General features: G+C 44.6%; 2 protein-coding genes across 2 annotated transcripts in view; both read right to left on the bottom strand.

The window, feature by feature from the left end:
* The window catches only part of dnah5l (dynein, axonemal, heavy chain 5 like), a 74,847-nt gene that overhangs the window by 47,290 nt on the left and 11,975 nt on the right, over positions 1 to 15,582 (bottom strand). The window contains exons 16-22 of the mRNA XM_063484552.2: positions 6,468 to 6,563; positions 6,221 to 6,394; positions 5,357 to 5,446; positions 5,113 to 5,268; positions 4,719 to 4,858; positions 4,239 to 4,390; positions 3,926 to 4,133 (exon numbers count right to left, since the gene is read on the bottom strand). Of these exons, the coding sequence (XP_063340622.2) occupies positions 3,926 to 4,133; positions 4,239 to 4,390; positions 4,719 to 4,858; positions 5,113 to 5,268; positions 5,357 to 5,446; positions 6,221 to 6,394; positions 6,468 to 6,563 (1,016 nt within the window). The remainder of the gene's footprint in view (positions 1 to 3,925; positions 4,134 to 4,238; positions 4,391 to 4,718; positions 4,859 to 5,112; positions 5,269 to 5,356; positions 5,447 to 6,220; positions 6,395 to 6,467; positions 6,564 to 15,582) is intronic.
* Positions 51 to 2,846, bottom strand: LOC135933564 (serine-aspartate repeat-containing protein I-like; the record flags this gene model as incomplete). The annotated part of the gene is made up of 1 exon (XM_065471664.1): positions 51 to 2,846. A coding segment is annotated over one exon (2,796 nt), but the record flags the coding sequence as incomplete, so codon positions are not given.

Genomic DNA, 15,582 nt, shown 5'->3' with positions numbered 1-15,582 from the left:
GGCTCGACACAGCTGTAGGACTGTGACTCATGTTATTTAAATGCAGCTTTTCACGTGTCTGTGTTACTGTCAGTTTTGCTGTCAGTGTTACTGTTAGTGTTACTGTCAGTTTTGCTCTCAGTGTTACTGTCACTGTTGCTATCAGTGTTACTGTCAGTTTTGCTGTCAGTGTTGCTGTCAGTGTTACTATCACTGTTGCTGTCAGTGTTACTATCACTGTTGCTGTCAGTGTTACTGTAAGTGTTACTGTCAGTGTTGCTGTCAGTGTTGCTGTTAGTGTTACTGTCAGTGTTACTGTTAGTGTTACTGTTAGTGTTACTGTTAGTGTTACTGTCAGTTTTGCTGTCAGTGTTGCTGTCAGTGTTACTGTTAGTGTTACTGTCAGTTTTGCTGTCAGTGTTGCTGTCAGCGTTACTATCAGTATTACTGTCAGTGTTACTGTCAGTTTTGCTATCAGTGTTGCTGTCAGTGTTACTGTCAGTGTTGCTGTCAGTGTTACTGTCAGTGTTGCTGTCAGTTTTGCTGTCAGTGTTGCTGTCAGTGTTACTGTCAGTGTTGCTGTCAGTGTTACTGTCAGTGTTACTGTCAGTGTTACTGTCAGTGGTACTGTCAGTGTTACTATCACTGTTGCTGTCAGTGTTACTGTAAGTGTTACTGTAAGTGTTACTGTCAGTGTTGCTGTTAGTGTTACTGTCAGTGTTACTGTTAGTGGTACTGTCAGTGTTGCTGTCAGTGTTGCTGTCAGTGTTACTGTTAGTGTTGCTGTCAGTGTTACTGTCAGTGTTGCTGTCAGTGTTACTGTCACTGTTGCTCTCAGTGTTACTGTCAGTGTTACTGTCAGTGTCACTGTCAGTGTGACTGTCAGTTTTGCAGTCAGTGTTGCTGTCAGTGTTACTGTCAGTGTTACTGTTAGTGTTACTGTCAGTTTTGCTGTCAGTGTTACTGTCAGTGTTACTGTCAGTGTTACTGTTAGTGTTACTGTCAGTGTTACTGTCAGTGTCACTGTCAGTGTGACTGTCAGTTTTGCAGTCAGTGTTACTGTCAGTGTTACTGTCAGTGTTACTGTTAATGTTACTGTCAGTTTTGCTGTCAGTGTTGCCGTCAGTGTTACTGCTAGTGTTACTGTCAGTGTTACCGTCAGTTTTGCAGTCAGTGTTGCTGTCAGTGTTGCCGTCAGTGTTGCTGTCAGTGTTACTGTCAGTGTTACTGTTAGTGTTACTGTCAGTGTTACTGTTAGTGTTACTGTCAGTTTTGCTGTCAGTGTTGCTGTCAGTGTTACTGTCAGTGTTACTGTCAGCGTTACTATCAGTGTTACTGTCAGTGTTACTGTCAGTTTTGCTGTCAGTGTTGCTGTCAGTGTTACTGTCAGTGTTGCTGTCAGTGTTACTGTTAGTGTTACTGTCAGTTTTGCTGTCAGTGTTGCTGTCAGTGTTACTGTCAGTGTTGCTGTCAGTGTTACTGTCACTGTTGCTCTCAGTGTTACTGTCAGTGGTACTGTCAGTGTTACTGTTAGTGGTACTGTCAGTGTTACTATCACTGTTGCTGTCAGTGTTACTGTAAGTGTTACTGTAACTGTTACTGTCAGTGTTGCTGTTAGTGTTACTGTCAGTGTTACTGTTAGTGGTACTGTCAGTGTTGCTGTCAGTGTTACTGTTAGTGTTGCTGTCAGTGTTACTGTCAGTGTTGCTGTCAGTGTTACTGTCACTGTTGCTCTCAGTGTTGCTGTCAGTGTTACTGTCAGTGTTACTGTCAGTGTTACTGTTAATGTTACTGTCAGTTTTGCTGTCAGTGTTGCCGTCAGTGTTACTGCTAGTGTTACTGTCAGTGTTACCGTCAGTTTTGCAGTCAGTGTTGCTGTCAGTGTTGCCGTCAGTGTTGCTGTCAGTGTTACTGTCAGTGTTACTGTTAGTGTTACTGTCAGTTTTGCTGTCAGTGTTGCTGTCAGTGTTACTGTCAGTGTTACTGTCAGCGTTACTATCAGTGTTACTGTCAGTGTTACTGTCAGTTTTGCTGTCAGTGTTGCTGTCAGTGTTACTGTCAGTGTTGCTGTCAGTGTTTCTGTTAGTGTTACTGTCAGTTTTGCTGTCAGTGTTGCTGTCAGTGTTACTGTCAGTGTTGCTGTCAGTGTTACTGTCACTGTTGCTCTCAGTGTTACTGTCAGTGTTACTGTCAGTGTTACTGTTAGTGGTACTGTCAGTGTTACTATCACTGTTGCTGTCAGTGTTACTGTAAGTGTTACTGTAAGTGTTACTGTCAGTGTTGCTGTTAGTGTTACTGTCAGTGTTACTGTTAGTGGTACTGTCAGTGTTGCTGTCAGTGTTGCTGTCAGTGTTACTGTTAGTGTTGCTGTCAGTGTTACTGTCAGTGTTGCTGTCAGTGTTACTGTCACTGTTGCTCTCAGTGTTACTGTCAGTGTCACTGTCAGTGTGACTGTCAGTTTTGCAGTCAGTGCTGCTGTCAGTGTTACTGTCAGTGTTACTGTTAGTGTTACTGTCAGTTTTGCTGTCAGTGTTACTGTCAGTGTTACTGTCAGTGTTACTGTTAGTGCTACTATCAGTGTTACTGTCAGTGTCACTGTCAGTGTGACTGTCAGTTTTGCAGTCAGTGTTACTGTCAGTGTTACTGTTAATGTTACTGTCAGTTTTGCTGTCAGTGTTGCCGTCAGTGTTACTGCTAGTGTTACTGTCAGTGTTACCGTCAGTGTTGCCGTCAGTGTTGCTGTCAGTGTTACTGTCAGTGTTACTGTCAGTGTTACTGTTAATGTTACTGTCAGTTTTGCTGTCAGTGTTGCCGTCAGTGTTACTGCTAGTGTTACTGTCAGTGTTACCATCAGTTTTGCTGTCAGTGTTACTGTCAGTGTTGCTGTCAGTGTTACTGTCAGTGTTGCTGTCAGTGTTGCTGTCAGTGTTGCTGTTAGTGTTACTGTCAGTTTTGCAGTCAGTGTTGCTGTCAGTGTTACTGTCAGTTTTGCTGTCAGTCTTGCTGTCAGTGTTGCTGTCAGTGTTACTGTTAGTGTTACTGTTAGTGTTGCTGTCAGTGTTGCTGTCAGTGTTGCTGTCAGTGTTACTGTTAGTGGTACTGTCAGTGTTGCTGTCAGTGTTACTGTTAGTGTTACTGTTAGTGTTGCTGTCAGTGTTGCTGTCAGTGTTACTGTCAGTGTTACTGTTAGTGGTACTGTCAGTGTTGCTGTCAGTGTTGCTGTCAGTGTTACTGTTAGTGTTACTGTCAGTTTTGCTGTCAGTGTTACTGTTAGTGGTACTGTCAGTGTTACTGTCAGTTTTGCTGTCAGTGTTGCTGTTAGTGTTACTGTCAGTTTTGCAGTCAGTGTTGCTGTCAGTGTTACTGTCAGTTTTGCTGTCAGTCTTGCTGTCAGTGTTGCTGTCAGTGTTACTGTTAGTGTTGCTGTCAGTGTTGCTGTCAGTGTTGCTGTCAGTGTTACTGTCAGTGTTGCTGTCAGTTTTGCTGTCAGTGTTGCTGTCAGTGTTACTGTTAGTGTTACTGTCAGTGTTGCTGTCAGTGTTGCTGTCAGTGTTACTGTCAGTGTTACTGTCAGTTTTGCTGTCAGTGTTGCTGTTAGTGTTACTGTCAGTTTTGCAGTCAGTGTTGCTGTCAGTGTTACTGTCAGTGTTACTGTCAGTCTTGCTGTCAGTGTTGCTGTCAGTGTTACTGTTAGTGTTACTGTCAGTGTTGCTGTCAGTGTTGCTGTCAGTGTTACTGTCAGTGTTACTGTCAGTTTTGCTGTCAGTGTTGCTGTTAGTGTTACTGTCAGTTTTGCAGTCAGTGTTGCTGTCAGTGTTACTGTCAGTTTTGCTGTCAGTGTCACTGTCAGTGTTACTGTCAGTGTTACTGTTAGTGTTGCTGTCAGTGTTACTGTTACTGTTAGTGTTACTGTCAGTTTTGCTGTCAGTGTTACTGTCAGTGTTACCAGCTCAGGGTGACAGCAGCAGCTCGGACCAAGCTTTCTGTCTGTAACAGTAGGTCCTGCACCGACACAGACGAGTCTTCAGGAAGGACCAGCAGACGGCAGGACGACATGGCCTGAAACAGCCGGCCGATGCGACAGTCCAACAGGTCTGTCGCCATTTTGGCCACCAGCTCCAGTTCTTTGAGAGCCACATACACATTCTGCAGGACTGACACAGAGTGGAAGGGAATCATTGACGAATGCTTATAAATCTGATGTCCTTTCTTTGTATATTAGCACAGCAACAATGAGACAGGAAGCTGTCCGTCCTTACACCGCTCAGTGTTGAGAGCAGTCCAGGACAGTGAGGTGAGCCCAGGGGAGAGAGCTGCCTCCACACGGCCAATGAAGGGCTGCATGAGGGGGAGGAGGAGAGGCGGGACCCTGCCCACCACAGAGCTGTAGTCCTGGAGCATCTCCAGCAGCCTGGACCAGAGTCAGCACCATCAAAGAAAACACAAGTTTACCAAAGTGAAGAAGAGATGAAGACAAGAGTCTGAGACGAGAAGAGTAACGTCGCAGAAACATCACAGAGAAAATAAATCATGATGTCGTTTAATCAAGAGGCTGCGGCACCTTGTTTCTGCGAGCTTTTCTATCCAGCACAGAGTGAAGTAACAACAAAAACTACAAACCAAAGAAAAGACATTCATGTGATCGATTTGAGTGAGAACATCACAGAATGAGCTGCTGATGCGCCCACAGCTGGAAGCTTTGGCCTCGCCACACATCTGGAGTGAACAGCTGCTCTCACCGGCTGTACAAATCTCTGAGCTCTGGTTCCCTGGAGGTCATCTTCTGGATGACCTTTGGCACGCTCACGCCCAGTTTGGTCATCCATCGAGCTTCCTGCAGCACCTCCAGCATCACAGGGTCCAGGTTCACTGAGACCTCCTGAAACAAAGAGGCTCTTTCAAATGTTCAATATAATCTAAAATCTAACAGCAAATTTAAGGATCCAGGATCCAAAGGAAAGTCGAGTGTGTGGTGTTAGTTCACTGTCTGCAGAAACAAAAGCAGTCGACTCTGGACTGTCAGTCACATGACTCAAATGTATAAAAACGATTTGTTCAAATCTGAAAAAGATGATTAAAAAGTTAAACCCACACACGACCTTTAAAAGCTGCTTTCATTCAGTTGTCACAAACCTTGCTTTCTTCATGTCGGACCAGCAGGGCGGTGCTCAGGCAGCGTGGCGCGCTCTGTGCAGCCTGACTCCACCCCTGCAGGTGCAGCACCTCGTACTGCACCAACACCACAGCCAGCTGGTTGTAGCTCCGAATGACTTTAGTCATCTCTGGTCCCTGAGACAGACACAGACAGGCGGCGTCACCGAGGACGCGCTCATCACAGAGGTTCATGTGACTGATGGGGTAAAGTCAGAGTGTGCACCTTCAGGAAGTCAAGCTTTTTCTTCAGGATCAACATCGGAGCTTCAACCTTCCTGAAGAGCTGCCGGCTCCAAAGGACCCTGCCTGACACCTGAGAGAGAGAGAGCAATAACAAAAGCTCTATAGGTAAATAAATCATCTGTATTTCTCAATAGAAGCACAATTGAAGCATCCTTCTTGTTGTGTTGATAGTGGAGAGTTGCACACAGATACAAGAAGCTGTCATCATGTATGAGTGATGTCGTGCTGTGATCTCAGCATTGTGCGGTCCATGTTATGTAACGTAGAACAAAGTCTTCACTTTCATGTCAACAAGAACTTTGTGAGCAAACCACCAACCTGTCGACGCCCATGCCAGCTAAGCTAGCTGCCTTCCTCCGTTCACTGCTGCTGGGGTCACAGTGGTGACTGCTTATGTAAAGTCTACACGTCCTTTTTTCCACCATAGTTTAAATCCGAGTGTCAAACTCCAGTCCTCGAGGGCCGGCATCCTGAAACTTCTCCTTGTGTCCCTGCTGCAACACACCTCAATAAAGTTAATCGGTCGTTAGCAAGACTCTATAGAACCTGACTGCATGTTGAGGAGGTAATTCAGCCATTTGATTCATGTTACAGCAGCTCCTGAGTAAATGAACAAACACTTTAATTCCCTTGAGTAGGGTTAGGAGTTGCCATCTCAGCATGCAGTCAGGTTCTACAGACTCTTGTTAATGACCTGCTAATGTATTCAGGTGTGTTGCAGCAGGGACACATGAAAAGTTTCAGGACGCCGGCCCTCCAGGACTGGAGTTTGACACTCGGATTTAAACTATAAATTAAATTTCCTGCTGGTGTTTGTGAGCACGGGCTGAGCAGGTGTAAGTACCGGCGGCAGGTTGCGTCCGATGGGCGGCCGGTCCTTGTGTTTCTGGTAGGTCTTCCTCAGCAGCTCCAGATCTCGGCTGTAGCGCTGCAGTAGCAGCAGGTAGTACTGCCTCAGGTCCAAGCGAGCCAGTGGACCCAACTCAAACATGGCCAACAGCTCCAGCAATCTCTGCGTCTGAATCCAGACATATTGTTTCAGTTTCAGATACGATAAGAAGTTGGTTTCAGTTCTGATTGTGTGAACTCACAGAGACAGACCGGCTGAACCAGACGTCCAGCAGAGACCGAAGACACTGGAACACACTCTGAACCTGGAGCTGGAAGTCTGCATAGTCTCTGTCAAACTGAGACACACAGAGCTTCCTCAGGACTGAACCACAACTCGTAACAGCTGGAAGAGCGAGGTAAGCTGAAGCCTCTGGAACCACTGAGTTATTTCTGATCATCATCTAAGACATCATTAGACAGAAACACACGCTGTCTGAACTAAACACACACTGTTGTTGTGTTGTTACTGAACACACTGACTTCTAGTAGAGCGTTTCAGGAAGATCAGACTGGTAGAAAGCCCTGAAAGCATTTCAAAGACTTGAGTGTTCATTGCTCCACAGCAAGAGCATCTGTCCACAAACGGAGGAACTTCTGGCTTTCAGGACTGTTCAGTTCAGCTTTGAGTTGGTAACATCCATCAATAACCTTCATGGTTAAACCTGCACACTGGTTTCCTCTCTGTGTGAGCTTTGGTTCAGCCATGTCTCTATGAGGAGTGTTATATTCCAACTTTATTTTATTGATTTCAACCATGACATACAAAGTTAGCAACAGCAAAGTCGATCTTGATTTCAGAACAATCGTATGTCCATTATACCCTCCCCCCATCCCAAATTCTCCCCCTACCAGGTCCACACTAGACAAGACACCGCAGAGAGCCAGTCTCTGCGCAAAAAAAAGAAAAAGAAAAAAAAGGACCAACCAAAACAAAAGGAAAAACAAATAAATAAAGTAAAAATAAGATAAAATAAAATAGAAAAACCCAAACTTTATAATGTAGCTTCGCTCAGTTCACTTTGGTCTCAGGAAGTAAAGTAATGGTGTCCACCAGTAAGAGAAATGATTTCCAGGATTTGTTAAATTTCCTAATAGAACCTTTTAGAGAGAATCTAAGTTTTTCTAACTTTAAGTTAAAGAGTACATCCCTCGCCCAATCGTCATGAGTTGGGGGGTAGGGAAGCTTCCACTTCAACAGAATAAACCTCCGAGCTAGTAAAGTGGTAAAGGCTAGGGCCTGTTTGAGGGGGCCAGATAAGTTTAAGTTGGTAGGAATGCCAAAAATTGCAGAGAGTGGGTTAGGAGGGACAGTTCCCAGGATAACTTGGGAAGAGAATATTGGCCATATGCCTTGGCCAAGTGTGTCGAATATATCCCTCCAAAATGCACTCAGTTTCGAACAAGACCAAAACATGTGGACATGGTTGGCAAGTGATAGTCCGCATCTGTTACAGGCATCACTAATGGTTGGATAATTTTGCGTTTGTATAATGTCTGTCTGTCTGTTTTGATGAGGGTTTGTCTACAGGATGATATCGAGATTTGTTTCTGGAGGCCGATTGTGAAAGTGAGGGAACTGCATTTTTACACAATCTCTAGCCTGAAGATAACAAAAAAAATTGGAATTAGGCAGGTTGTATTTAGATGATAGGTCAGCAAAGGATAGAAAGGTGTCGTGACTGTACAAGTCCTTAACAGTCCTAAGTCCTTTATCTTTCCAACTTCTAAAGGCTGCATCAGTGTTTGAAGGTACAAAATTGCAATTATTTAGTAAAGGTGTTAGCAAAGACGGCCCAAGTAGCCCAAAATATTTTCTGAGCTGTCGCCAAATAGTTACTGTTTCCTTAGCTATTGGATTCTCCCCAACAAGGGTTGGAGAGAAGGGGAGTGGTGAGCTGAGTATTGATGATAATGAGTAACAGCTAGATGCAGTTTCCATTTGTACCCAGGCTGGTACAGGGGGGTCGTTGTGAACCCAATGTAAGAGTTTTTGTATGTTAGCTGCCCAATAGTAGTGTCTAAAATTGGGCAGACCAAGACCACCATCAGTTTTAGAGGACTGAAGAATAGACTTGCGAACTATAGCTTGTTTCTCTCCCCATATGAAATGTGACAGAATCTTTTCTAACTTGTCGAAGAATGCTTTAGGAAGAAGAATTGGGACATGTTGAAAAAGATACAAGAATTTGGGGAGGACACTCATCTTTATCAGGTTAACTCTCCCTGCCACTGACAATGCTAGTGAGGTCCAACGGTCACAATCTTTCCCAACGTTGTCTAGTAGGGATAGAAAATTCTCCCTCATCATTTTAGGTATAGAAGAGGAAATAAAACCCCCCAGATATCTAAATCCGGTTTCTGTCCACTTAAAGGGTACTACTGAGTGGGGAAGAGCTCTGGCCAGGGAGTTGAGATGTTGCAACTCGCTTTTTTGATAATTGAGCTTATATCCTGACAGTGTACCATATTGGTCTAGTATGTTAAAAAGCACCGGGAATGAGTTTAGAGGGTCAGAAATGTACAAGAGCAAGTCTTCTGCATAAAGTGAGAGTTTGTGGGTCACACCGAACCTTGTAATGCCTTTAAATCTATCCTCTGAACACAGCCATATTGCAAGAGGCTCGATAGCAATGGTGAATAAGAGGGGTGAGAGAGGGCACCCTTGCCTAGTGCCCCTCTCAAGTGGAAAAGGTGAAGACAAGTTGTTGTTAGTACGAATACAGGTGGATGGCGAAGAATATAGTAACCCAGAGAATAAAGTCAACCCCCAAGCCAAACCTATCCATCACCTCATAGAGGAAGCTCCACTTGAAGCGGTCGAAAGCTTTCTCCGCGTCGAGAGATACCGCAACCTCTGGAATTGAATTGCACGATGTATGGATAATATTCAAGAGGCATCTTGAATTGTCATATGAGTGCCTGCCGGCCATGAAACCTGTCTGATCAGAGGAGATGATTTGTGGCAGGACACGTTGTAGCCTAAGTGCGAGAATTTTAGAAAGTATTTTAAAATCAATATTTAAAAGAGAAATTGGTCTGTAACTGCTGCACAATAGAGGTTCAAAGTCTTGGGTAATAGACATTTTGAAAAGGCTTCATTATACATATCTTTCAACAATGGTGCCAAAAGGTCAGATTTGGCTTAATTGTATTCTGCAGAGTAGCCATCCGGGCCCAGCGATTTACCTGTGTTGAAGGATTTAATGGCTTCTTGTACCTCCACTACAGTAATTGGTCCCCCTAATCCCTTCATCAGATCTCTATCTATTCTTGGAAAATGTATATTTTGGACGGTTTCTTCTGATAGAGGGGGAGACCTTGAAGTGTACAGATTGGAATAGAAATGAACAAATACTTCATTAATTCCTTCTGGGTCTGATATTATATGGCCAGCAGCAGACTTGACCTTTGGAATTAGTTTGGAGGTTGCTTCGGCACGGGCTTGATAGGCCAGAAATTTCCCTGCCTTATCACCAGATTCAAAAAAGTGTTGCTTTGTCTTAATTAACTGAACCATAGCTGTTGCGGTGGTGGTTAAATTGAGACTGGCTTGAAGTTTCACGTGTTCCATATAGAGGTTAGGATCTGGGTTTGATGCATATCTGCCATCTAGATCTCGATCTTATTCAATAAACTGGCCGTGTAAGATAGTTCTTTCTTCTTTAAATTAGAAAAAAAGCCTATAAGCTGGCCTCTCATGTAGGCTTTCGACGTTTCCCATAGTACACCTCTCGACACTTCAGTAGAGTCATTCAATTCAAGGAAAAGTGAGAAATGTGATCTCAAACATTTTGTGTAGTCATCCCTTATCAACAGGCTAGAGTTGAATCTCAAGTGTTTAATGGGTAGAGATGGGATCTCTAATACCACATCAAAAGAAACTGGTGAGTAATCTGAAATGGCGATAGCATGATACTCACAATGGCTAATATTACAGAGAAACCTAATATTGATAAGAAAAAAGTCTATACGTGTATATGTATGGTGGGGATGAGAGAAAAAGGAAAATGCCTTAGAAGTAGGATTCGCATGTCACCATGGATCCATGATCCACAGCTGAGTTTTGAAAAATTCTAGAGTTTTAGAAGATTTACTCAAGGAACAGGCCTTAGTTGACGATCTATCCAGCAGAGTGTCCTGAACCAAGTTAAAGTCACCTCCAATAATAAGATGATAGTTTCAAATTTGGGATTGAAGAGATAAGTTTAGCTATAAAAGAGTCATTGTCCCAATTCGGCCCGTACACGCTAGCCAGTTTTACAAGTGAGCCCTGCAAGTTTGTGAAATGTGAAACGGCCATCTGGATCAGCAATAACTTTGTTGCTCAAACAGAATATTATTACGAATAAGTATGGCTGTCCCTCTAGCCTTGGCGTTAAATTTGGAATGATATATATTGCCAGTCCAGTTTCTCTTGAGTCGCCTCACTTCTTTGTTGCAGAGATGCGTCTCTTGAAGAAAAAACACATCTCCTTTAAGCTGCTGTAAATGTGCCATAACTTTGTTAATTTTGGTTGCATTCCCCACACCCCTCACATTCCAGGAGACGATTCTAAGACCATTGTGTCCAACATACCTTACTGTATTCAGACAGGTCTTTGATTTGACAAGCTGACAGTGGCCGAGGGAAGACTGGTGTCTGTACTTGAGGTAATAGACTGTGAACAGGAAAGAAAAAAAAAAACGAAAAAAAAAAAGCCCCAAACCAAAAAACAGAACAAAAATAAAACAGGACAATACATACATACATGTCGAACGACATAAATTGGACCTGGAAGCCTCTGAAAACAAAACTTGCAAGTGTCCATTGCACGGCAGGGTGTAAACATTCCCCTGCGAAGACTTCGCCATCACAACTCTATCAAACGGCTAAGGTCTCACTATGAAAATATACCTGGTCAATAGTCTGCTAGAAAAATTGAGGAACTAGGATGTATCTTACTATACAAAAGCACACAGAAAACACAAAAAAGGGCAGGCAGAGGTATTGTTGTCCTCCATTTATACATGGCAGGAATCAAACTGTAGGAGAGGTAATAATAAAAGAATATGTGTTTGTATAAAGTAAAACAGTATATACATATATGTGTACGTAGCAGACTAATGAGCATGCCAACAGTGGCATTAGAACAATAGTATAAACAGGGGTATTGTAAAGGAAAATGAGAGAAAAACAGTGGAAAACAATGAGTTTAGAAATACTCATACCATGTTGTCTTCTAGATACCAAACACCAAACTAAAATGTCATGAGCCCTTCTACGGAAGTGGCAGGATCCAACCATGACCATGTTTTCAGATCAGGTCTCCAGAATGTTAGAACTCAGAGGTTGCTGTGAGGCGATGTAGCTCCGGGCGTCGCCTGGTGACGCCAGTTGCTTCCGGTTCCCTTTGTCAGTCATAATGAACAGTTTGGCTCTCAGCTTATCGTTATCCTCCACCACTACCGCTAACTTACCCACCACGTCGGCCATGGCTGTTGAGAGTCGTTTGGATGCTGTCCAGCTTGTTTTCAAATTGCTGAACGGATGTTTTGAATTCTGCCGAAAGCGAGGCTTTGTGCTCATCCAGCGTGGTCTTTAGCATAGCCATGATAGCCTCATTAGCCGCGCCGAGCTCATCTCTTTTTTGCTCCTGGTTCCTGGTGTTTCTACTGGTCATCTTGGCAGATTATGACACCAAACATACAATACCACCAATATAAGTCCCCACTTTGTAGTGGGTAGACAGAAAATTATTAAGTAGTTGTGATAAAAGTAGGAGCCCTGCGAAAAGCGACTATTCCGACATGCCGTCAACCGGAAGTCCCTCTATGAGCAGTGTTATAATGTCCACGTCTGTGAGCGTGTAAGGGTGTGTGACCTGTGGACGATGTGGCTGCCAGATGTTTGTGACCGTGCATACTGGTGCACAGAGACACTACAGTGAAGCACATGCTGGATAACATGTGTGACTGCATGACTACAGTCTGATAAATAGCTGATAAGAACGGTGCTCGTGTTAGGAGACCAGGAAGGAAACGACTGTTCTGACGTCTGATGGAGGCTGTTGTGTTCAAAGGCGTTTCTACCAGTTAGTAAAAGTTCTCTTTGTTTATGCAGCTGCTCTGTGAGGTCAGAGTGTGATTACTCAGAGTCCAATAAAGACATGAAACGTACCTGTTACTGTGTTATTAGCTGTTATTGGCTCATTCAGCCTCACTGTGAGAGAAGCTTCACAATCATATTCTTCTGATAAAAGTTGTCCCTGTAAAACCAATAAAATCCTGTTCCTGTCAGGGCTAGTGATGTGCGATACCACTGATTTCCTTTCCGATCCGATACCAAGTAATATTCAGGGCGGTATCGACGATACTGATCCGATACCGATACTTTGTACAAAAACTTATTTTATTTATTGTATCTCAAATTATAGCGTCATAATGATTACAGGACATCAGATTACTTGTTCTTATCACTTAATAATGCAGAGTTCATCATATAGAAACAAAAAAACTGAAGTTGTGCGCTATTTGAACACCTTGCACTAAAGGACACTAAAGGACTCTGTGAGAGACGTCTGTCTCGCCCTAGCAGCACCTGTCCCTGTCCTCCTCTTCAGTTCGTCTCAACATAAGCTCGTCATATTCTGTGATATGATTTACTCTGAGGTGTTTGACAAGGTTAGTGATGTTGCCACAGCCATACATGCCAACCCTCCCGATTTTTCCGGGAGAATCCCGAATTTCAGTGCCCCTCCCGAAAATCTCCCGGAGCCACCATTCTCCTGAATTTCTCCCGATTTTCCACCCGGACAACAAAATTGAAAAACCATATCGCAGAATTCATAGCGCGGCCCAGCCAATTCCAGTTTCCAACAATGGCGGCAGATGCTTAGTTTTAATATTACTCTTATTTCTCTTTCTGGGTCAAAAAAAACTTTTAACATATTTTCAGGTGAGAATGTAGCTGTGTAAACTTCAAATATCTGAGCCGACCGACACATCGTTTTCAAACCCCCGCGGTCTTTCACTACTCGGGTTAAACATGATATATAAAACTTAAAAATGTTATTGTTTGGCTTTTTCAGTGTTTTATTTGTTCGTGGGTAAATCGGTTTGGCTGAGATTAAAGTTATTAGATTCGATTAAATTAAATTTAACTTTATTAATCCCTCGGGAGGGTTCCTCCGGGGTTTTCACACAGCTGAATAAACGTCAAACAGAAAACTGATTAAACAGAAGTGTGAGACGGTCAAGAATTTACATCAGCGCCCGGTTATATTTTAGATAGCAAGGAGCAGACGGCAGAGTTTCACTCCACCGAGGGAGCTCGTGACGTACTACCCGGCTTTCTTTAGACCGCGAAGGCCGGGTCCTCAGGTGGAAGCAGCCTCTGAATTTGGACACCCCCGCTGTTTCCGGGCCGGCCAATAATAACGGTGACATTTAACGTATTTTATCCGATAAATAAACACTGTAAAATGTATTTACCACCCCCCCAACAGCCCTTTTGAATTGTCTCCCTAATTCTGAGGTCTCAAGGTTGGCAAGTATGTCCACAACAGCTCACTTTTTTGCCACATGTATCGCAAACCACGTCTCAGCTGTTTGTGGAGGTAAAATACGTCCACACATGACTCCAATTACGCTCATCCATTGCTGTGAGTGTGCACGCCAGGGGCTGCGAGACATTTATCATGTATTTCGCACATGACTATGAAAGGCGGAAGAGGAAGTAGTTCCTTTGAATGTAGACAATCCGAATGTTATAGTTTCTTTCCACTGTGTTCCTGTTAATGATAAACTACAAATTTACCCTAAATTACCAAAATATCGATATTTTAATGTGAGAATCGATTCTAGAACATAAATGATTGGTATCGTAGGAATCGATATTTCAGGATCGATCCGCACATCACTAGTCAGGGCCTGGGTCTGGGGAACCAGGACTAAGGTGTTTTTGTGGTTTTCGCTGTTTTCCACCCGTCTGTTCATGTTTATCTGTGTGTGTGCTCCAGGATGTTTTGCCTGAGCGACCTCAGAAGTGTTCCTGCGCTGGAGGCATCCACACCTGACGCTCGCCATCTGCAGCAGAGTACGCTCGTCAGGAGAGCCGTATTTAAGAGTGTGGCTGAGTTCCAGTCAGTGTGGGATTCTTCAGTCTAACTCATTCTAGTGGAGATATCATCTGAATTTCAGGAGCGGGACCACTCCTCCTTCACGCCCCCTCCGGCCTCAGGCAAAAAAAACCCTTCTCCAATACCTGCTGTTCTCATTGTCATGTAAACACCCCTCGTCGCCAGACGCCTCGCAAATTCTAAGAGCTTGATTCCTACTCACCCTTCGGCTCATCATCATGGATGTCCTGTCGCTCAGCCCATCGGACCAAGACCTCACTCTTTCTCCACCTGATTTTCCCCTGGCAGTTCGGGATCTGCAAACCGATCTTCCTAGTGGAGCCGACGCGGAGTGCCCTATTACAGCTGGCCCGTCTGGCGCGCCTTCCAGCAGCCGTCCTCGCCACGCAGCCGTCAGGTCTGCCATTTGCATTCCCCAGAACTCCTCTCTCCGCTCCATTCAACAATACAGCGGCTCCGGTCACTCCCCTTCCATGCAAAACTACAACCTCCGATCTGCTGCTAGAGGACGATCCCCTCACAGTAAAAGTTCTGGGCAGAGCTCCACTCCGGATCACCCCGAGGTGCGTCTCCAGCCCCGCGGAGCTTCCCGGAAACACGATCAATCTCAGCGTTCAACTCCGAGGTCGCGCTGCCGTTCCCACGCTCTGGTGAGGTCTCCCGAAGATTCTTTGCCCACGAAGATCTCCGACTGGACCCTCGCCCGTCTCCAACGAGTTCCGAAAGAGAGAGGCATCCGCTTTTGTCGATCCGATAACAAGGCTGCATTATTCTGTTTCTTCTTAACATCTCAGCACTCCCGCTCTCATTCACCGAACAGAGTTAATCCTCTTCCGGGCACAAACGAAGGTAGCGCCACCATTAACAACACTTCCTCGCTCCTTTCAGCCTCACCCAGCCAGCTACAGCCGCAGCTCGCCACCACTCCGCATACTCCCTCCTCAGCTGCTCCTCCCACTCAGCATGACACTCATCTAGGGTTGCCAGTTCTGCGTGCCCCAATCCCCCCTTCACAGCTCGTCCTAACAAACCCTCTCGGCACCGAGTTGCCAGGCCTCAGCCAGATATTCCTCCATTGCTAAATTCTGCCACCAACCTCGGCACCGGGATGCCAGGTTTTCAGCCACTCATTCCTCTTCTGTTAAACACCACAGCTAACCTTGGTACAGGGTTGCCAGGTCCTCTCACCTTCGCTCCT

The sequence above is a fragment of the Pelmatolapia mariae genome, linkage group LG9 (assembly GCF_036321145.2).
Source record: "Pelmatolapia mariae isolate MD_Pm_ZW linkage group LG9, Pm_UMD_F_2, whole genome shotgun sequence".
NCBI classification, from domain to species: domain Eukaryota; kingdom Metazoa; phylum Chordata; class Actinopteri; order Cichliformes; family Cichlidae; genus Pelmatolapia; species Pelmatolapia mariae.
This window is presented reverse-complemented; position numbering and strand designations above follow the sequence as displayed.